This window comes from Capsicum annuum, chromosome 8, assembly GCF_002878395.1.
Source record: "Capsicum annuum cultivar UCD-10X-F1 chromosome 8, UCD10Xv1.1, whole genome shotgun sequence".
In the NCBI taxonomy this organism is placed as follows: domain Eukaryota; kingdom Viridiplantae; phylum Streptophyta; class Magnoliopsida; order Solanales; family Solanaceae; genus Capsicum; species Capsicum annuum.
Genome location: NC_061118.1, coordinates 144319077 through 144341517, shown reverse-complemented (window position 1 = coordinate 144341517; position 22441 = coordinate 144319077). Strand labels below are relative to the sequence as shown.

At 37.7% G+C, this 22441-nt stretch overlaps 1 protein-coding gene across 2 annotated transcripts; it reads right to left on the bottom strand.

Annotated features, from left to right (window-relative positions):
- Nucleotides 1–285: 285 nt before the first annotated feature.
- Nucleotides 286–21853, bottom strand: LOC107839134 (probable beta-1,4-xylosyltransferase IRX9H). Of its 2 annotated transcripts, none has more exons than XM_016682500.2 (4): nucleotides 19969–21853; nucleotides 19310–19559; nucleotides 18857–19063; nucleotides 286–652 (listed from the first exon to the last, which is right to left on the bottom strand). In XM_016682500.2, the coding sequence occupies exons 1-3, from the start codon at nucleotides 20868–20870 to the stop codon at nucleotides 18896–18898; spliced, it is 1320 nt and encodes a 439-aa protein (XP_016537986.2). In that variant the 5' UTR covers nucleotides 20871–21853; the 3' UTR covers nucleotides 286–652; nucleotides 18857–18895. The 2 variants fall into 2 exon arrangements, with proteins under 2 accessions (XP_016537986.2, XP_016537985.2); XM_016682499.2 differs by having other exon boundaries at nucleotides 286–647.
- Nucleotides 21854–22441: the final 588 nt, after the last annotated feature.

Here is a 22441-nt window from a genome sequence, read left to right as displayed (position 1 = left end):
AAGTTTGTTTGATAGAGAATTCATATGATAAAAAATTAAAAAGTTGGAAATCTTGAAAGCTATGAAAAAGTTGTATAGAATGAAATGGTGTCAAACAAGAAAAATCAAATCAAAGATTAAGAGTTGGTGAAGATGAAATTTGGTTATCTGTGAAAAAATTGTATAAAAATGATATGCTGCCAAACACTTGAGATGTTCCAAAATGAAAGGAGGGTCATATAAATTGGAACTGCGTAGCACTTTAGCATATGCAACATATGCACAATCTATTAGTAAAGCTGTCAATTGAAGAATAATACTCCATTTCGGATATCAACTTGGATTAAGAAACTCGAGTCGAAAGAATTGACTAGGAACTTGAAACTCACCTATCTGTTGTAAATATTTTTTTCCATATTGCCACAATTTTGCTGCCTCTGACTTGGTAGCCAGAAGACTATACCATGACTAGCTAAAGCAACTGTACAAATTAATATCTACTGATGTACCAGCAGAACAGAAAAAGTGAAGAGGAGTGTTGGTCTCCTTGGTCTCTTTAGATACTACAGCATGTAGTTAAGCAGTACAAGCTCGAAACTGATAGCATTCAAGTGGTTGGTCCGACAAATATTTGCAGCAGATGCTCATAATTGTTTACTAAATTTCTCCTGCGCTAGAAAAGATTGCACAATGTGTCAAATAGCTAATACCAAAAACATACGACAACGAAAAGAACATCATGAAAAGTCATTCTGTTTTCAGTTGGTACTTACTATTTAGCTGTCCAAGTTTCTTATAAATGTCTTATAGAATCAAGAGAAGTCTTGTTACTCCGAATTTCAAAGTTAAACAAGAATCCAGTAATGAATTAGATGCCCTTTTTTCCCTGAGCCCTTATATATCATCTACGACGTATTCAAAATGAGGCCACTCTCCCAATACCATCTGCCTATTGTTACCAAAGATCGTTGTATCAAATTTGAAAAAGCATTTTCCAGAAGGCTTGCTGTTTCTAGCGTACATGATCAATTGAGATCTTAGCAAGCACATTTCTTTTTTGTACGACACCATTTGCACCCTTAAAGAGTCCACAAAATATCTTTGTTCTAAGAAGCAATTTTAGTGTAAGCCCCAAAAACATTTAACCATGCTCCGATTATCAATTACATATTCTTTCAATGCCGTTATATTCTTCTTTCATTGCCAATTGTTTTGCTGCAGTATGGTGCACAGCGACACACTTTGCTAGGGATGGCAATGGGAAATGGCAGGATTTGATTTGCCCTTTCAAGAGATGATCTCTCCCTGTCACACACCCCACTTCACATGCCGCAGAAGTGAAAACCCTCCCTCCCCCGATACACTCAGGGAGGGGGGGTTCTCAATGTATTTTCATCCTAACCCAATTAATCTAACTTCCTTTCTCTATTAATTTACCTTTTCTAGATCTCCCAACTATGTCCAATTCCTCGTTTTTCTTCTTCACATCTTTTCTTTAGTTGTTAGGAAGACTCTCTCTAGTCTCTTCCCGTTCCTACGTTCAACCTCCTCTATACTCTCTGACTCAATTTGGTCACATCATCAATTAAATAATTGGTCATAGTAGTTGACATATAGGAAGGGGAGTCTTAGAGTAACTGGTAAAGTTGTTGCCATGTGACCTGGAGGTCACACTAAATAAGATAAGGGACCTTAAGGAAAGTGATTCCGAGAGCCGTAGATTACACTTAGTGAGATGACGCAAGGTTAAACACTCTTAAAAGTGGAAAGGGCCGAGAATTAGAGACCTGAGGAAGAATAACAAAACCTTGCTCTTCAAATTGCTATGGGGATATAATCTGGAAAAAACAGCTTTGTGGAAAGAAGTTATCTACACAATGTTGGATGGGCCAGGGAGCAATAAACAAAAAGCTGGGCTATATGGTGTATCACTAGGAAAGAGCATTAATAGACCCCAGGAAGAATTTCAAATATCAACAGAGATTGTAGTAGGTGATGGGAAAAAACCAGAACATGGATTGACCAATGGTTAGATCATGAGGCAGGCCTTCCTAAAGTTTTTGGCATGGTTCTTGTCCAAATGCATCAAGGATATATTGGTGAAGTTGATTACACAGTTGATCATTGTTACAGTTTTCACTGTTGCATTGATCACTGTTCATCCAGAAATTAGTTACTCAGAGAAATGTTTAACACATTAGTTAGTTACTCGATTAGTTAGTTGTAAAAGCTGTTAAGTGAGGATCAATCAGGAGGTGATGAGCTGTCAATAAGCTGTCACTAGTGGTAGTTAGTCGGTCAGAAGATATGATCCTTAGGCTATAAAGCTCAGAGCAATGCTCTTGTTGTACAGTAGCATTCATTTTCATTTTCAGATCAATAAAAACCTCTCTACTTTTGCACCTCCACACCTCGAAGATCATCAATGGAGGTCTTGAGATTGTGTGCTTGTTTTTCACAGTTCTTAACCAAGAAACAATTATTGCATTCTGGGGGATTGAAGAGCTAAGGAGGAAATTAATTTTTGGAATGGAGGTGATGCATGAGGCTGATGTAGTTGTGAAGCTTGATACGCAGACCATTCATAAGAGAGAGTTTCAAGTTTCTTGGTTCTATGATACAGGGTAATGGGGAGATTGAAGAGGATGTCACCCATCGTATTGGTGTAGGGTGGATGAAATGGCAGCTCGCATCCGGTGTCTTGTGTGATAAGAAGGTGCCTCCTAGACTTAAGGGCATGTTCTATAGAGTGGCAATTAGACCAGCTATGTTGTACGGGGCGGTGTATTAGCCAGCCAAGAACTCTCACATCCAAAGGATAAAGGTGGCGCAGATGAAGATGCTACAATGGATGTGTGGGTTTACTAGGAAGGATAAGATTAGAAAAGAGGTTATCCGTGACAAAGTGGGTGCGGTTACAGTGGGAGAGAAGATGTGAGAAGCGAGTTGAGATGGTTCGAGCATGTGATGATGAAGGGCATGGATGCTCTAGTCCGGAGGTGTGAGAGGTTGGCTATGGATAGTTTCAGGAAAGGTAGAGGTACACCGAAGAAATATTGGAGGGAGGCGCTTAGACATGACATGGAGCGGTTAGTAGATAGGAGCGCCTTGGTTTGTTGTCCGTGCTAGTAGTTATAGCGCTACACTTATAGTATCTTGTTCTTAGAGTTTTTGGGTGTTGTTCTAGTGGTATTATTTGGTGAGTCTTGTTTGGTCTTGAGTCGGGGGTCTATTGGAAACAACCGCTTTACCTCACCTTTGAGATAGTGGTATGGATTGCGTACACTCTACCCTCCCCAGACCCTACATTGTGGGAATATACTGAATATGTTGTTGTTGTTGGAACGGGAAGTAGAAAACTTAGCACAAAGACTACTCATACCAGAACACATAGCCAGATAAAACAGATTCTCTAGTCTGGGAAGGAGAAAGGAGAGGCAATTCACTGTAAAATCTTGCTACCACCTGCCAAAGTTTCCAGACAATGCACAAAAGAATTGGCCGTGGAAAGAAATCTGGAGAACAAAAGCTTCCAAAGAGCAGTTTGTTTCAGCTGGTTGGTTGTACACGAGCATACTTGACAGAAGAAAATTTATGAAAAGAGAGGATTTAAACTGTGCAATAGACTATTACAATGGGTTCCCTGCTCATCTTTTTTGATGCTACAGGTATTCATTGGATATTTTCTTTTACTCTTATGGAAGGTACTCATTGGAGATTTGGAACCTGTTCGTTCATAAATGTTTTTGTGGTGAAACAGGCACATCCGAAATAATGAAGGAGGCAAGTTCATAGATGAAAAAATAGAAGTGGCTCAAAAAAACACTGTCCTGTTATTCACTTTTTGATCTTTGAGGAAGGAAATAGCAGATATTTTGGAAACAAATACAAAGCCATAGATATATTTAAATATAGTTTACAGCTTTAAGTATTTTGGCATAACATGAGGGTTCACCTTGATGTAAATACCTTTGTAGAGTATTGAGTCTGTGAGAAATATAAGAGAAAAATATTATTGAATTGTTGTAACTACATTATTACATTGAGGCCCTATTTATAGACAATATATTCCAATTCTTTTCCTAATAGGACACTACATTACAATCTTTTTCCAAGTAGGATTTTATATGTTATTTCTATTCCAACTCATATTCTAACACTCTCCCTCAAGCTGGTGCATAGAAGACATATGTACCAAGCTTGTTATGGATGTAACTAATATGAGAATCGGTGAGGGACTTGGTGAAGATATCTGCAAGAAAACTGATAAGGACTGTTTTGGACGTTTGGGAGACCTCAATTGAAACGGAACAAACTGAAAAAATGATCCGAAAAGTAGTAAATATTGTCGTAAAGTCGATGTGTCACTGGAAAATTGTCGAAAACTGGTATAAAATATACGGGTCGTCTCGAAATCAAGAGACGAGTAGATCTTGAACATGAAAGTCACCGGAAACTTAACCGAAACATGCTCACACGCCGGATTATTAGATTTGATGGCTGAAAAGTGACTACAATCTGAGGAAAAAAAAAAAAGTATATAGGTAGGGTCAGAATGATGACAAGACCCTACTGAAAAAAAGAAATATATGTAGGTTCGGAATGATGGGATGACCCTATTGAGAAACAAAAATTATATGGGGCAGGGTCGGAATGACGACACGATCCTACTGGAAAAGAGAAATTATATGGGGCAGGGTCGGAATGATGGCACGACCCTACTGAAAAAGATCTGAGGAGTCACCGGAAAGACGTACGGAACTATGTAAATTAAATCTGAGGAGTCACCAGAAAGATGCATAGTACTATGCAACTCAGATATGAGACAGTAGTCCGAAAAGATGCACGGTGCTACGCAAATCAGATATGAGAAAATAGTCACCGAAAAGTACGGTGCTAAGAAAAATAGATATGAAAAAGTAATCACCGGACAGATGCATGGTGCTACGCAAAGATATGAGAAAATAGTCACTAGAAAGATACACAGTGAGTCAGTGACCCAACTTTTGCTAACATAATCATTGGCTAGACGGGCGATATATATGGATTATAACCGCCAGCCGGTGGCGGAAACTCTTTGATTCTTTACCAAGATCGTGGAAGCTATGATACCATGTGAGAAATATAAGAGAAAAATATTATTGAATTGTTCTAACTACATTATTACATTGAGGCCCTATTTATACACAATATATTCCAATCCTTTTCTTAATAGGACACTACATTACAATCCTTTTCCAAGTAGGATTTTATATGCTATTCTTATTCCTACTCATATTCTAACAGAGTCCATACTTAATATAAGGTTAGCAGTTTCTTGGTGGTATCAGTGGCAAAACAAAAAAAATTACTCCTCAATGTCGCAAATTCTTCCTTATATTTGAGACTCTCCTAATACAATTATTTCACTGTAAGATCTTCACAATCCAATGTCGCTGATTTCGTTCTGCCGGGCTTTCTATTTCCTAAAATGAACACTCTAAAAGAAACACTCCTCCTCTCCCAGTCTTACCAGTCTACTCCAAAACCCATGCTGCATATAGAGAAAACTTTTTTCAATTTCAAAAAGCAGTTCAAGTCTTCCTCCCTCACCCATGAATCCTATTCTTGTTTGTGCACACAAATATTCTCCTTTTTCTCACTTTTATGGCCTTCCATTTTAATTTTTGGTTTGCCTTCTAGTATTTCCGAATCCCGTCAAACTTTACTACTGACTTCCTCCTTTATATTTCATGTTTCTCCTTTTTTTGTGACTTTGCTCTCCGTTGATTGATTTTTGTCAAAACTTAACGTCGTTCAAGTTTAATATCAAGTGTCAGTGTAAAAGGTTACCCATCTGAAATTAACCTATAGGTACTAAATTAGAAAATTACATTTGGACACTATTTACTTATGATAGATCTTCTATAAAGAACTATCTTGAAATCTTGATTCTTCATTCACAAATATAGTATGTAAAGTTTAAGTTTTAACGAAAGTCTTTTGTCTAACCGATTACTCCAATCATCCCTATATACTATTACTAGTTATTGTTCAAAGATAAACTACACTAAAATCTGATAATAAAGTTTCAACAAATCTTATAAATGAAAGTAGTTTTATTTCCTTTTTCCAAATCTCAATTATTTCCAGATAATGATTAATTTGCGCCCCATGACCTGAATATTAACTAGATTTGCTCTTGGAAATGTTAATTTGGTCATCCAGTCATAAATTTTTCAGCGAATGAGAGATATTCTTTCTTCGTTTCAATAATGTTTATACAACAACAACAACATACCCCGTGAATTCCCACCAAGTGGGGTCTGGGGAGAGTAAAATGTACGCAGTCTATACCACTACCTCCGAAGAAGTAGAGAGGTTGTTTCCGATAGACCCCTGGCTCAAGACACAGAGACAGTAAATAAGGTCGTAATAAAACATGAAACATGAATCAAGAAACATGAAACAAAATGAAATAACAGAAATAAGACACCCACAAAGTAGTATGATACACTAACCAACCACAAGCACCCACCTCCCCCAACCCACCTAACTAGAGACTCCATCTCATGAGCAAAGTCCTACAACCACTATCAGGCTACCCCAAACCGCACCTAACTACTGGCTATGACTCACCTCCACGCACTAACCTTATCCCTAATTCGTGTTCTCCCTACTTTCCTATCTAGGGTCATGTCCTCAGTAAGCTATAACTGCTCAAGTCCTATCTAATCACCTCCCTCCAGAATTTCTTCGACCTACCTCTACCCCGCTTGAAACCATCCAAAGCTAACCTCTCGCACCTCCGAACCGGGGCATCCGTGCCCCTTCTCATCACATGCCCAAACCATCTCAACCGCACTTCTCGCATTTTGTCCTCCACCGAGGTCACTCCCACCTTCACCCAAATAACCTCATTCCTAACCCTATCACCCCTAGTAAGCCCACACATCCAGCACAACATTCTCATTTTTGCCACCTTCAACTTTGAATGTGAGAGTTCTTGCCTAGTCAATACTCTGCATCATACACCCTTTCAATAATGTTTATACATTTCTTTAATTTTAACATTTACGAATAGAAGGGGAACCTTGGAGTAACTGGTAAAGTCGTCATATGACCAGGAGGTCACAAGCTCAAACCTTGGAAACAGCCCCTTGCAGAAATGTAAGGTGAGGTTGCGTACAATAGATCCTTGTGATCGCACCCTTACCCGGATCCTGTGCATAGCAAGAGCTTAGTGTACCGAACTGCCTTTTCTTTTCTTTTAACATTTACGAATTACTCTTAGGGTGTGTAGATAGAAGGAAAACGTTTTGTGGAAAATGGTACTTTTGAAAAATACGTAGTTTCTTATTTATTATTTGGTGTTTCTTAAGTAAGCAAAAAAAAACTCTCAAGAGCGTTTACGTATAATCTAGGAAAACATTTATGGTGGGGTGGGGTGGGGTGGGGTGGGGGGGTCAGGGTGGCGGGATGTGGGTTGTCAAGGGGTGGCAGACTGTGGCTCGGACTCTTCAAAAATGTCAATAAGTGTATATCGGATTCTCTAAAAAAAGTGTATTCTTGGAGAATCCGACATAGCTGCGACATCAAAAGTGAAGAGTCCACGAAACTTGGGTGGCAGGGATTGGGGAGGAGACAATGAGCTTGGAATGTCACTCATGGAACCTGTTTTCCCTACTACTAATAGGGAAGTCATTTGTAAATTTTTAAGGAACATGCTTCCCAAAGAAAATGTTTTCCAAGACATATTGGCAAACCAAAGTTCAAACATGGAAAAAACAAAATGTTATATGTTTTCCTCAATAACAAATGCACACTTAATGGCACACAAATGCACACAGAAGACAATTAGAAATTGCAACTACTTTTGGTATATTATATATAGATTTAGCTTATTTGGAAAAAGTATCTCAATATTCCTTAAACTCTGCATCTAGTCAAATGCCGCCATAGAAAATGAAATGGATCTAATACTAATTTTATTATGTGCAACATATTTAAACACCAACAAACACATGAAGCACTTAAAAGTTAATCGGTCATTTCAAAACTCGAGGGCAAAAGAAAAAGAAACAAAAAATGAAAGACCACAAACTTATATGCGCAACAAAAACGAATATGAGAAACCAAACGGGCATGCGGCAGAGCACCAACCATGACTATAAAAAATTCTCTACTCTCCTTCAATCCCATCCCATGACCAAATGGCATTCCTCCATCCTACCCCACATCCTCCATAGTGGGTTAATAATAGAGCATGTCCCACATGTTAAGATATCTCATGATTGATTTAGTATCTCATAGTGATCTAGTATCTATTTAGGAGAAGATCACAATTCTTTATTAGTTGATTCTTTCCTTATTTAGTTTGTGTTCTCTTGTATATATACACATACATATCAATGAAATCAAACAACTTCATCTTCATTCTCTATATTTATATGGTATCAAAGCCAAAAAACTCTTAACAGAGTCCAAGATCCATTTTTTTTTCTTCTTCTCCTCGCAACGATGGCCACTTCTGCCCCCGTCGTTAATGCCAACGCAGCCCCTATCCTCAAACACTTGATTCAATTCAATCCATCATCTTAGCTGACCATTAAACTGACTGGCAGCACTAATTTCACCATCTGGAAAGCCTAGATTGCCATGTTGCTTCATGGCCATGACCTCTATGGTCATCTTGACTGCACCATGTTGTCCCCTGCTGAAATAATCACAACTAACGGCCTTGAGACAGCCAACCCTGCGTACAAGGATTGGTTTCGTTAGGACAAATTGATCCAAAATGCTCTCATGGCCTCTGTAGATGCCACAAGCGCACCCACGGTAGCTTCTGCTATCAACTCCAAAGCTGTGTGGGATCAACTTCACACTTCCTTTGCAAACAAATCGCAAACCCGCGTCTTCAGCCTTCGTCACCATCTCAATCGAGTCAGTAAGGACAACAAATCCATTGCCGAATATATGCGAGAGATTCGCTCTCTCTCTGATGAACTCGCCACAGCAAGTTCACCCGTCAATAATGAAGACCTAGTGGTGAAAATACTAAGTGAATTCGGGTCAAAATTCCGCGAGATCTCTGCATCCATACGGGCAAGGGACTTTCCTATTAGCTATAAAGAACTTTTTGACAAGCTTCTTGATCATGAACTTTTCCTCAAACATAAGGACCTCAAGAAGACTTCCACCCAGATCACAGCGTTGTTGCTGAACGAGTGCCAAATCTTCCATCAGCCCCACGCAACAATAGACGCTCATCCAACAACAATAACTGGCGTCCCCAATGCAAGCAGCACTAATCAAAGTGCTCATTCTCAATATCCAATGGATAATTCCCAGTGGCGCGATCCAATGGATAATTCTCAGTGGCGTAACTTCCCACACCAATCATCGCGAGTATGTTGTCAACTTTGTGACAAATTTGGGCATACAGCAAATGTTTGCCGCTCTCGGTCCCATAACCACTTTGAAGCAAAAGCAAATTTTGTTGCGCACACAACACCGAGTGACCCCTGGATTCTTGATTCAGATGCATCTCACCACATCACCTCGGACACAGTGACAGTGGGCAATGGTAATGTGATTCCGATTACTTAAACTGGTAATACTCACTTAACTGCATCAAATACTGCCTTCAAACTCTCTAGTATTTTGTGTGCTCCAGCTATCAAACGCAAACTCATTTCAGTTCATCAATTTGCAAAGAGAATCTAACCTTCATAGAATTTTTTCCTTTTACTTTTCTTGTGAAGGATCTGACTACGGGAGCACCTCTTCTGCGCGGCCCGAATAAAGCAGGTCTCTATGAATGGTCGTCCCTGACTCGACCAAAAATCAACATTGCCATTACTGGACCTTCCTTACATCTATGGCATCGAAGATTGGGCCACCCTCATTCTCGAGTTTTGCTTTCCACTTTAAACAGTTCCCGTCTTCCATATTCTTCAAAAGACAAGTTTACTTATTGTAATTCTTGTTGCTGCAATAAAGCTCATAGATTTTCCTTTTATTCAAGCACTTTTACCAGCAAACATCTATTAGAAATAATTTACAGTGATTTATGGGGTCCATCCCCTGCGCTCTTTATTGATAAAAAACGCTACTATTGTCTATTTGTTGATCAGTATACCAAATACATTTGGTTGTACACAATGAAAAACAAACATGAAGTGTAAAAACACTTTCAAAGCTTACATCCTGTGCTTGAAAAATACTTTGGTCACAAAATGCTCACACTTTACACTGATAGAGGCGGAGAATATAAAGTCATGGAACCATACCTTAATTCTAATGGCATACAACACCTTGTCTCTCCCCCTCATACTCCTCAAAGGGTTGCCTTGGCTGAAAGACATCATCAACGCCTTATTGAGACTGTCAAAACGTTGCTTCATCAAGCAAGTTTGCCCTCCAATTTTTGGACATTTGTCTGCCATCATGTTGCCTTTCTCATTAATCGTCTACCCACTGCCACTCTTGATAACAAGTCCCCATTTGAAGTTCTTTTCAACGAAACACCTGCTTATGAATCTCTCCGTACATTTGGATATGTATGCTACCCATGGTTACGACCATACACCTAAAATAAATTAGAACCATATTCCAAACCTTGTGTTTATCTCGGTTTCTTCGTCACTCATCATTGCCATCAGTGTTTTGACCCCACCAGCTCTTAAACTTTTTCTTTCACGAGATGTAAAATTTTTAGAAGAAATTTTCCCATTTGATAATATTTTTTCTCACTTAAAACAAAACTTTTCATATTTAAATTGGGAAAACACTTTACAACATCAAAATCCACATATGGAAATTAGTTCCACCACTATTAATTCAGATCTCACCTTGCTTCCTTCCACCATTCCGTTCAGGCCAGGTGCACGCCAAGATACCTGCTCAATTCGCGCCCCGCAGGGAAATAACCCAGAGTCAGATCATTTCACCACTCCGGAATCAGGTAATCCTCAAACTACTTCCCTATCCCCTATTATTGATACCCAACCATCCCGCTTCACATTTCAAAATTAACCCCCTGCCCTCTTTGTGCATCCTCGCCCTCTACATCGCCGACCACCAGTTACTCATGTTTATCAGCGTCGCCCAAAGTCATCACGATCCCTCCATGCTAACAGAGGTACGAGCAGATGCTCTCTAGACTCGCCTCCACCCACTGCACCTATAGTTCAAGTTCCACAAATAGAGCAAAATTGTGTAGTAACAAGGTCGCAAAATAACATTGTCAAGCGATGGAAAATTGTTGACTACACTGCCCAAATAACCCAGCCGTACCCATTTTACCTGTAACCCACAAACAAGCACAAAATTATCATACTAGAGAGATGCTATGCATGTTGAGTATGATGCACTAATAAGAAACCAGACTTGGGAGTTGGTTCCACCGGACTACACCAGAAATGTTGTTCCCTGTAAATGGTTGTTTCGAATCAAAACCAAGCCTGATGGCTCTATTGATAGGTACAAAGCGTGTTTGGTTGCAAAAAGGTTCACCCAAATACCTGGGGTTGATTTTCATAAAACATACAGTCCAGTGGTTAAACCAACCACAATTCGGACCGTCTTCACCGTTGCTGTACAAAAAAGTTGGCCCTTACATCAAATAGATGTCAATAATGCTTTTCTTCAAAGAAAGTTTCACGAAGATATCTATATGACCCAACCACCCGAGTATGAAAGTTCAGCACAGCCTGACTGTCATCTCAAAAAGGCTATCTATGGACTGCGACAAGCTCCTAAAGCCTGGTATGATGCACTCACTGATTCTCTTTTCAGAATGGGATTCCGTATGTCTGAATCTGATAATTCTTTGTTTGTTCTGCATAACTTGGGCGTAACTATTTATATACTAACATGTGGACGACATCATACTCAAGGGCAGCAATGAAACACTCATTCAAGAAGTCATTACTTCTCTTTCCAAAAGATTCTCTTAAGCATCTTGGCTTACTGCACTATTTCTTGGGCATTGAGGTACACAGGGATGCCAACAGTCTGTTTCTTAGTCAATCTAAGTATATTTAAAAGGTGTTACATGACACTCAGATACAAGACTGCAAAGACGTTCAGTCCCCAATGAGTACATCTGAGGCACTACTGGTAGATGACGGAGCCCCTAAAACTGATGGAAAAAAGTATAGGAGTGTACTTGGTAAACTTCAGTACCTTTCTTTTACCAGACCGAATATCACATATTCGGTAAACAAGCTTACTCAGTTCAACAACTCTCCCTCCGTGGTTCATTGGAAGGTTGTTAAACGCATCTTTCGATACCTCAAAGAAACATCCCAGAATAGTATTCATATTTCTCCACATCAGTCCACTGATCTTTATGCCTACACTGATGCTGATTGGGCGGGTGATATTAATGATCGCCGCTCAATCTCTAGCTACATTGTTTTTCTAGGTACGACTCCTATTTCCTGGTGTTCTTGCAAGCAACCCACCGTCTCCCGATCCTCCACTGAGGCTGAGTATAGGGCAGTTGCCTCTGCCTTGTTTGAAACAAACTGGATCACTCACTTGCTCAGGGATCTTCATGTGCCACTCTCTGCTGTACCTACAATACTTTGTGATAATCTTGGGGTCACATACATTGCTAAAAACCCGGTACATCATACAAAAATGAAGCACCTCGAGGTCGATCTTCACTTTGTTCCCAATCAAGTTCGCAATGGCCTAGTCCGAGTATCACACATCCACTCCACTGATGAAGTTGCAGATGCACTCACCAAACCATTGTCTAAGCCAGCCTTCCAGCGAATGCTACCCAAGTTAGGTGTTGTCTTGTCACACCTAACTTGATGGGGGCATAATAGAGCATGTAACACATGTTAAGATATCTCATGATTGATTTAGTATCTCATAGTGATTTCGTTTCTATTTAGGAGAAGATCATAATTCTTTATTAATTTGATTCTTTCCTTTTAGTTTGTGTTCTCTTGTATATATACACATACATATCAATGAAATCAAACAACTTCATTTTCATTCTCTACATTTATAGTTAGGTCTTGCTTCACCCTTCCTTGCTCATTGCCACCCCTACTCTTGGTGAGTTGAAGTGTTGGGTTATTAAGAGGTATGAATGGAAAATGAAAATTTTCGGAAAGACACTAAGAAAGGATGCAATTTGAATAGGCACCTTTTCGGATTGAATGGTTATGACCTTTCCAATGGTTGTGACTTTTCTGAAGAGTTGCACCTTTATAAAGGGGTGCACCTTTCTGAACCATTGCTTCTCTTCATGAAGCAACACCTCGATGGCTATAAATACCTGAATTTTTCCTCGGGTAAAGACAATCATTTTTTAGTAAAAAACTAATCTTCTTCTTCTAAAAACTCTCGTGTGATCATCAAATCGTTGAGAGAGTTCGAAATTTCTAAAAATTTGAGGTACGGCTATTTTCAGAAAGAGAATCATTTTATCTTAAAAGAAAGATAAAGAACACACCGTGCATTTGGTGGACTTGATTCTATCATTTTCTACTTCATCTTCATTTCTTAATAGTTTATAAACACTTCATTTGATAGTTCATTTGAACTTGTGTTTGAAGGTGTTGAACTTCATTGTAGTTCTTGAAAACTTATTCTTGAACTTAGTTTGAAGTTTGTATAGAAAACATATAAATTTTGTACCCGCCGGAACAAGAATCTTAAGGAATTTATACTAATTTGTATTGTTTGGTTTACTGTTTTTCAATAAATAGTTTGAACTTCATATTGATAGTTCTTCAACTTTTTGAACTTGCATTTGAAGTTCTTGAAACTTTATTTTGATAGTTCGTAAGTTGGCTGAACTTGTGTTGAAGCTCTTAACACTTGGTTTGCTATTTTCCAAAAAATAGTTTGAACTTCATTTTGTTGATGTTCATAAGTTGGGTTGAACTTATTGTTAAAAGTTCAAAATTGTAAATACAGAGTTTAAACTTCATTTGATTGTTCATATGTTAATTTGAACATGTATTTGAAGTTATTGTTGGAAAATACAGATTTTACAAAAAATTGAGAAAAACAACAATCTTAAGGAATTTATATTTAAAAATATTGTGCTTGTTTGGTGAAATTTTTTTTTCATCATGTATAAATAAAATACTTTTATAATCTGTATTATTTGATTTTTGGAGATTAAAGCTTATTGCTTTCTACTCTGTTTGAACTTAACAAGTGATTTGAAGACATAAAAACCTCATCACAAGTTAAAGGTCATTCGGTTAACGATTAAAAGAACATAAAAACTTCATCGTTAAACTAGAAACAAATGGTGTTTAAAGTTGTTACAACTTTATAATTAGTATTCTGATATACTAAGTTAATTGTCTTTTTATGACCGAAAAATGACTACTGATGGTGTGACAAGTGTAGCAGCAACAAATGTTGCTACAACAAACCACACAAGTGCTACGCCCGCAGTGGCACCTGCGGAGAAACCCGAAAAATTTTCGAGTGTAGATTTTAAACACTGGCAGCCGAAAATATTCTTCTATTTGACAACTTTATGTCTTCAAAGGTTCATATCTAAAGATGCTCCAGAATTGTCCACAAAAACATCGGAGAACGAGTAGTTCGTTGTAATGGAGGCATGGAAACATTCGGATTTCTTATGCAAGAATTATATCCTAAGTGGCCTCCAAGACAATTTGTACAATGTGTACAGTGGAACGAAGACTTCGAAAGAGTTGTGAAATACGTTGGAACGAAAATATAAAACTGAGGATGCAGGAACTAAAAGTTCTTTGTTGCAAGGTTCCTTAACTACAAAATGATTGACAGTAAGACTGTAGTATCTCAAGTACAGGAGTTGCAAGTAAGCATTCACGATCTCCTTGCTAAGGGTATGAATATAGTAAATACCTTATTCGAACATGTTAAATTTGTTCTTAATACTCACATGACTTTTGATGTAGGTTCGATTGTGAATGACGCCTTTCAAGTGGCAGCCATAATAGAGAAGTTGTCACCCTTGTTGAAGGACTTTAAAAATTACTTGAAACACAAAAGGAAGAAGATGTCAGTCGAAGACCTCATTGTGAGGTTGCGCATTGAGGAAGACAACAAAGCTACCGAGAAAAGGTCGAAAGGAAACTCTGCAATCAGTAGAGCCAACATTGTAAAGGACGACCCTAACAACTCGAAGAAACGAAAGAAAGCTGGACAACAAAGCAATCCGCCAAAGAAGAAATTCAAGGGGAAGTGCTTTAATTGTGGCAAGGCTGGCCACAGATCAGTAGATTATCGTGCCCCAAAGAAAGGCAAGAAGAAGGATCAAGCCAACATGGCTGAATCCAAAAACGAAATGGATAATCTATGTGCTATGCTTTCAGAATGAAACTTGGTGGGAAATCCTAGAGATTGGTGGATAGATTCTGATGCCACCCACCATATATGTGCCAACAAAGAGTTGTCTGCTTCATACACTCCGACTCAAGATGCGGAAAAGATCTATAAGGCAAACTCCGCAACAGCAAAGGTTGAAGGGACAGGAAAAACCTGCTTGAAAATGATGTCAGGCAAAATGTTGACTCTTAAAGACACTCCAAATCACAAAGTCATTGTTTGTTTGTATGTGGATGACATATTGATCATCAGTAGAGACATTTTTTACTTAAATGCTACGAAACAAATGCTGGAGAGCAAGTTTGATATGAAGGACCTTGGAGTTGCGGATGTAATCTTAAGGTTAAGAATTCATAAAACCCAATAAAGGTTGGCATTGTCACAATCTCATTACATTGAAAAAGTACTTAACAAGTTCAAATATTTGGACTTCAGTATTGACAAGACTTCATTAGACGTGAGCATTACACTTCAAAAGAATGAAGGTGAAAGTGACTCACAGTTGGATTACACAAGAGTGTTGGGATGTTTAATATTAATCTATATCATGAACTATACACGGCCAGACATAGCATGTGCTATTAGTAAATTGAGTCGGTACACGAGTAATCCTAATAAAACTCATTGGATGGCAATGAAAAGAGTTTTGAGGTATCTTAAATACACTCAAGACTATGCTTTGCATTATAATAAATATCTAGCGGTAATTGAAGGATATAATGATGCAAATTGGATCACTAGATCGAATGAAGTAAAATCCACGAGTGGATATGTATTTACTTTGGGCGGAGGAGCAGTCTCTTGGAAATCGTCCAAACAGACATGAATTGCCCGCTCTACAATGGAATCTGAATTTACCGCATTAGATAAAGCCAGTGAAGAAGCTGAATGGCTTCGAAATTTCTTGGAAGATATTTCTTATTGACCCAAACCATTGGAACCAGTATGTATACACTCTGATAGTCAAGCGGCAATAGGCAGAGCACGGAGCATGATGTATAACGGTAAATCTCGTCATATAAGACGGAGACATAATACCATTAAAGAACTACTCTCTAGTGAAATTATCACTGTTGACTATGTAAAGTCAAAGGATAATGTGTCGGATCCACTTACAAAAGGCCTATCTAGAGAGGGAATTGAGAGAACATCAAAGGGAATGGGTTTACGGCTTAGGACAAGTCAGCATGGCGGTAACTCTACCTAGCAGACTAGAGATCCCAAGAGCTAGGTTCAAGGAGATCAAACAAAGTTGTGACTAGCTGGTCAACATTGTCAATATACTTAACCCATTCTCATGAAGTAGACAATGTTTAGGAAACAAGGATAAGGCTTATGGTGTGAAGCTTTTTAATGGTTATCTAAATTTGGCAAATTTGACCAAATAATTTAATTTATAGGATTGAACATTTAGAAATCATCTATGTGAGGGTGAAGCCACTTCAAGGAGAATATTAGTAAAGGCCTATTCTCTACGCTCTCATGAAACCAGGACGTGTTCATGGCTGAAATGAACAAAACTGTGAGAACCATAAAAGGTAAAAGGTTGGTTGTGTGACATGTGTTGTCTAGGTGTACATTAAAGTTCGACGGTTCAAAGATATCAAATCTACCGATTGACCGAGTGCATCCGATGCATGTTCACTACGGAAAGTTTAAAGGGAAACTCACTAATCCAGATGCAATCAGTCTTCGCTTGTTGATCACATACTTGTCCGTAAATTTTTTATAAGGTAGTCATTTCCCATTCATGTGGGGGATTGTTGGGTTATTAAGTGGTGTGAATGGAAAATAAAAGGTGGTGTTTTTTTTTCGGAAAGACACTAAAAGAAAGGATGCAATTTGAATAGGCACCTTTTCGAATTGAATGGTTATGATCTTTCCAATGGTTGTGACTTTTCCGAAGAGTTGCACCTTTATGAAGGGGTGCACCTTTCTGAACCATTGTTTTTCTTCATGAAGCAACACCTTGATGTCTATAAATACCTAAATTTTTCCTCAAGTAAAGACAATCATTTTTGAGTAAAAACAATCTTCTTCTTCTAAAAACTCTCGTGTGATCATCAAATAATTGATCGTGTTCGAAGTTTCTGAAAATTTGAGGTACCGCTATTTTCAGAAAGAGAATCATTTTATCCTAGGAGGAAAGATTCCATAGCCTTGGGTACTTGAGGGGAATAAATTCCTTAAGGACACACCGTGCATTCAGTGGACTTGATTCTACAATTTTCTACTTCATCTTCATTTCTTAATAGTTGATAAACACTTCATTTGATAGTTCATTTGAACTTGTTTGAAGGTGTTGAACTTCATTATAGTTCTTGAAAACTTATACTTGAACTTAGTTTGAAGTTTGTATAGAAAAATATAGATTTTGTACCCACCGGAACAACATGAATTTCATACGGAAATTTAGGTAGCAAAGAAGCAGCCGTTTGGATCTAAGCTGCCTCACATGATAATTTAAGTAGCAAAAAAGCAGGTGCTATGATCTAAACTGTTCTAAGCAGCTCAATTTCTTTCTGTGCATATAATACGGTAGGAAAGGGACAATCAAGAAGAATGTCGATTGAATATTAGTAGACTGGTATAGGAAAAGTTAATACCCATAATTTTCCTAATACCAAGGATAAGTGGCAATTGTGACTTGACTTTGAGATTTTCATAAACTACTTAATAGTGATGATGATTATGACATCATCACTTATAGATTAATCACTTAAAAGAATAGCAAATGTAGTGTATTTGGAAAAGTAAAAGGTAAATTTTCAATTAAAGATTGCTATGAACACCTAAGGGAACTTCCTCCACCATTCTCCACTGGCCTTGGAAGTGTATTTGGAGAAATAAGGTACTTTTGAAGGTGGAATAATTTACTTGAGTTTGGGAGCATCTCTAACTCATGAGAATCTTCAAAAAGAGGGGTCAATATAAGCAGAAGCTCATCGTGCGAACGACAAAATGAGGACATATATCACCTCTTCATCCGCTGCTCATTCACCAAGCATATCTGGGACCTCATCCTGATCATTGTGGGGATCCATTGGCCTATGCCTAGGATAATGAAGGAGCTGCTGCGATGTTGGTGCATTAAAGGGATGGAAAAGGGAAAAATGTAAATTTGGAGCTCAATAGTTACAGATGTTTGGTGGACCAATTGGAAGGAAAGGAATGTACGAATTTTGGAAAGCAAACTGAATCGTGAATGGTACAGAGGCCATGGTAGACTTTTTGAGATCCTTATAAATTCATCAGAATTTTTACAGAGTAAACATTTGACAGCATTTTCTGGTTGCTGGATCTCAATAACATAATCTTTTAATGATAAAAAAGAAATAGCAGCAAAATGAACAGACCATGGGAGAGGGGGAAGTGGAAGAAAGGAATAATATTCTAGATTGACTAGCAGACACCGCATAAAAAAGTTGCAACGCAGATGAATACCAACTGGAAAATGTCCATATTTTTTTCTAAATAAAAACTGGAAATAGGAAGAGAAAGTAAGGAGCTCAGGAAAACATAGACATAATTCACTCACCTTATCAATGCTCAAGAATCTCTCTGCATGTCAAAATTGTCATCCAACTGAAGTACTGGTGCTCAAGTAATTCTTCACTAGCCACTCATGAGGATATGGATACAATATCTCCGTGTTGAATTGCCAAACCATGATTCTTGAACAGTTCATTGGTAAGCCTTCCATTTGGCTTTCATCTTCCACCATTTGTTCGATAAATGTGCTCACCTGTAAATAAAACCATGAGGATTGATGTTTTTCACATATGGTAGCATAGATAATAACTGTAATAGCCCTTGCCCTTTCTTTCAAGGGTGGTTGGGTGCGATGCTCCAACTTCAAGTTCAGTTTCACTAGCCATGTTCTTGAAGGTACACAATCACATTACCTGTGGTAAATGTGGAACTATCCACTAACAGAATATCTTTTTTTAATTACCAATCATCAGAGATCCAGGAGATACGCAAAACTCACTTGGGAACTAGCTCTGGCTGTATCAGACTGCCTTATAGGTTCTAGTGTTGGTAGGTGCCACCTCTTTGGATCCCAAAGTATCGTACTATTGAATGCAAATCCCGATATTTCTGCATAGAATCTCTGAAATCTTTTTGCTCTCCCTTCAGTGTGCCAACCTATAACCTGAGAGCCATTACAGATTGGACCCTGCAAGATAACTTTCCTATTATTTTCAGCTAGTCTTGCCACAATCCATGTCCCGAACCGGCTGCACACAACAATTTTCTATCAAGAATTTTGATACATGGAATCATAGACTCAGCACATTATCTAGGGAGGCATGATTCATTGCATTTAGATTCATAGAGCAAATGGTTATACCCACAAAACAACAAAAGATACAGTGAACGGCACCCAAGGTCAGAGCGATCAAGAAGCTGTAGGAGTACAGAAAGTTTACCTGATAAGGATTTAAATATGGACTATAAGCAAAATAATAACCGCCTAAGCAAGAAATAAAGGGAATGGGAACATGCAACTATCAATTAAATTGAGCACACGTAACGTTCCATAAGGATATAGACTACTGGAGACATGCTTCCACTTTGCTTTATACCACAAAAGTAAAACAAGGTTGGTAATAGCCCAAAATTGAGAAAATTTAACAAATAGAGTACCTGATCTGTCTCATCTGCTCAAAGACATCAGCAGAGTATATGTTGTACTCATCAGCAAAATAGACAATACCATCGAGATGGTGTGTTTCAATGTGAGAGACTGCCACATTCCTTAGATGCACATTTTTCTCCTTCACCTCAGTTAAGTTCCTGGTGCACACAAGATGTCTGTACATGACTCCAGTTCTTCTCAATATATCAGCAGTTTCAACAGATTGAGAATTCATCTCAACAACTATCCACAATAAAGGAGAAGGCACCAGTTCTAATGCATAAGCTAGACGATTCAGATAGTATGCTTGAAATGGCCGAACTTCTGTAGGTGTCACAATAATCAAAAGTTTATGGGACACCATCAGCTCTTGGTCAAGTGATTGGTTAAAGGGAACATTGTAGGCAGTTTCTTCTTTCAGTTCAACATCTACTAAGTTAGGCTCCGATGTCGAATTATCTATGATAGGAGCGTCCTCAGTGGTTGAAGTCACATTTCTAGAAACATCATATGATCGAGCATTTTCTTCCGGGAGGACCTCAAAGGATAAAGCTTGATGTTTAGATATAAAATTTGTTGACAAATTTAGTAATGGAGTAAGGCCAATAAATACTCCAAGAACAAAGCAGAAGACAAATTGTAGAAGAGCTCTCCTCCAAATGAGCCCCTTCAACTTTGACCTTTCTAACGGCCTAGAAGATCTCCGTGACAAAAGACCAACTACAAATGTCTGAACCTTGTAGATGGCATAATCCAATGAACCAAAAGAAGACATCAATGCACCAGTTGGTGTATAGCTATTAGTACACGGTGATGACTTGGACAATGGAGAGGCTGCTGGAGATACTTCTCCATTCATAGTGCTTCCAGGACGAGGCACTGGGGACAACGTTCTTCTAATGGAAGCCATAATAGTAACCAGGCAACCTTAGACTCTAGCTAAAAGTAACAAATGCAGTGTTCACTGAATCTGGCACGCTAACGTAATACTACCTTATAGGCCTTATGATGAAAATGAAGAAAAGCTTATAACACCAGAATAAATAATAACTCCATCTTAGTACATCAAGTACAGTGACAATATCCTCAATAATGGAAAATTCGGCACAAGCTCAACTAACCTCAAAGCGAATTTCAACTAACCACTTGACTCTTTTGGCAGCACAAGACTCAATCACAGTAACCTGTCAATTCCTCAACATTCAAAGCTTTTCTAAGTATTGATCTATACTAAGCACTCATATTTTTTAGCTCCCAACCTTTTTTCGCCCTCGATGACTCAAACTCACAACTTTTTAAGGTTGGAAGTGAGGAGTGCTTACCATACGAGCAACTCCCTCTTGATCTGTACTACTCAAACAATGAAACACCATAGATATATATATATATATATATATATATATAAAGAAAAGTTAAGAATCAAAGGTTTCTTACAGAAAAGCATAACTCGACCAACCAAATCTTGAATGAAGTCAACAAAAGGCAAATCTAGAATTGACTTTTAAAGAAAAAGGTCAATTGTGACCTCAAGAAAATGCCAGATTTGAACTTCAAATGAGCAAATCTTGGACTCAATTGAAAAGGGTTACCGCATTTCCTTGTAATAAGAGGAGGGTCATCGATCTTTTGTATTCAAGTCAATAGGAGGACAAACAAGAAGAAGAAGAAAAGAAGCAATCACATAGTTCCAACAGGTTAAGCAACTCTTTTTGGGATAACTAAAATAGAAAGTTGAAAAAACAATTTGGGGAACTAAATCAAAACATAAGCAATGAGCTGAAAGTGTTCAATGTTTTGAATCTTTGAGCAAAAAGAGCTACTACCTGGTCACTGTAAAAAAGGCAGAACAAAACAAAGGAAGAACGTGGCATTTACGAGCACTCTGTTTCTACTACTCCCTCTATAAAGTAAGTTAATTATTAAATTTTAATATATATATATATATATATATAAAAACAAAAAAATGTAAATTTATCATATTTTTCTATTTTATCCTTTTTAAAAAGCAAAGACACATGATACATCATTTCCAATACATATTTAATAGAGGTTATATTTAAAAAAAAATCAATATTTACCTTGAACTGTGAATTACTTACTTTATATATATTTTTTTCTTTTTTTCTTTTTTTGGGTCAGACTGCTCACTTTAATTTGACAGAAGTCTTTTTTTTTCTTTTTTTTTCTTTTTTTTGTAGAAGACAGAAGTTTAATAAAGTAAAATATATCTGAATCTTGTGATTCTGAATTTAAGGCCCGGTTTGACTATATGAGGTGAAATCCTGATATAAAATTATATAAGAAGAAGTTGAATTTTTGTTTGAACATGATTTTAAATATATTTTTTTAAAATAAAAAGAAAATTTATAAGTTGTAAAAGTTATTGAAATTATCTATTTTTTATATAATTTTACCAAATAAATAAAAGTTTGTAATAAAAGTATAATACAATATTATAAAATTATTATACACATTTATTGA

Excerpts from the sequence above, each read along its gene's own strand:
- LOC107839134 (XM_016682500.2), bottom strand. The coding sequence starts at position 20,870 with ATGGCTTCCATTAGAAGAACGTTGTCCCCAGTGCCTCGTCCTGGAAGC. Across the intron at positions 19,560-19,968 it reads GAGCAGATGAGACAGATCAG|CCGGTTCGGGACATGGATTG; the intron begins GTACTCTATTTG and ends TGTTGTGTGCAG. Across the intron at positions 19,064-19,309 it reads CAGCCAGAGCTAGTTCCCAA|GTGAGCACATTTATCGAACA; the intron begins GTGAGTTTTGCG and ends TTTTATTTACAG.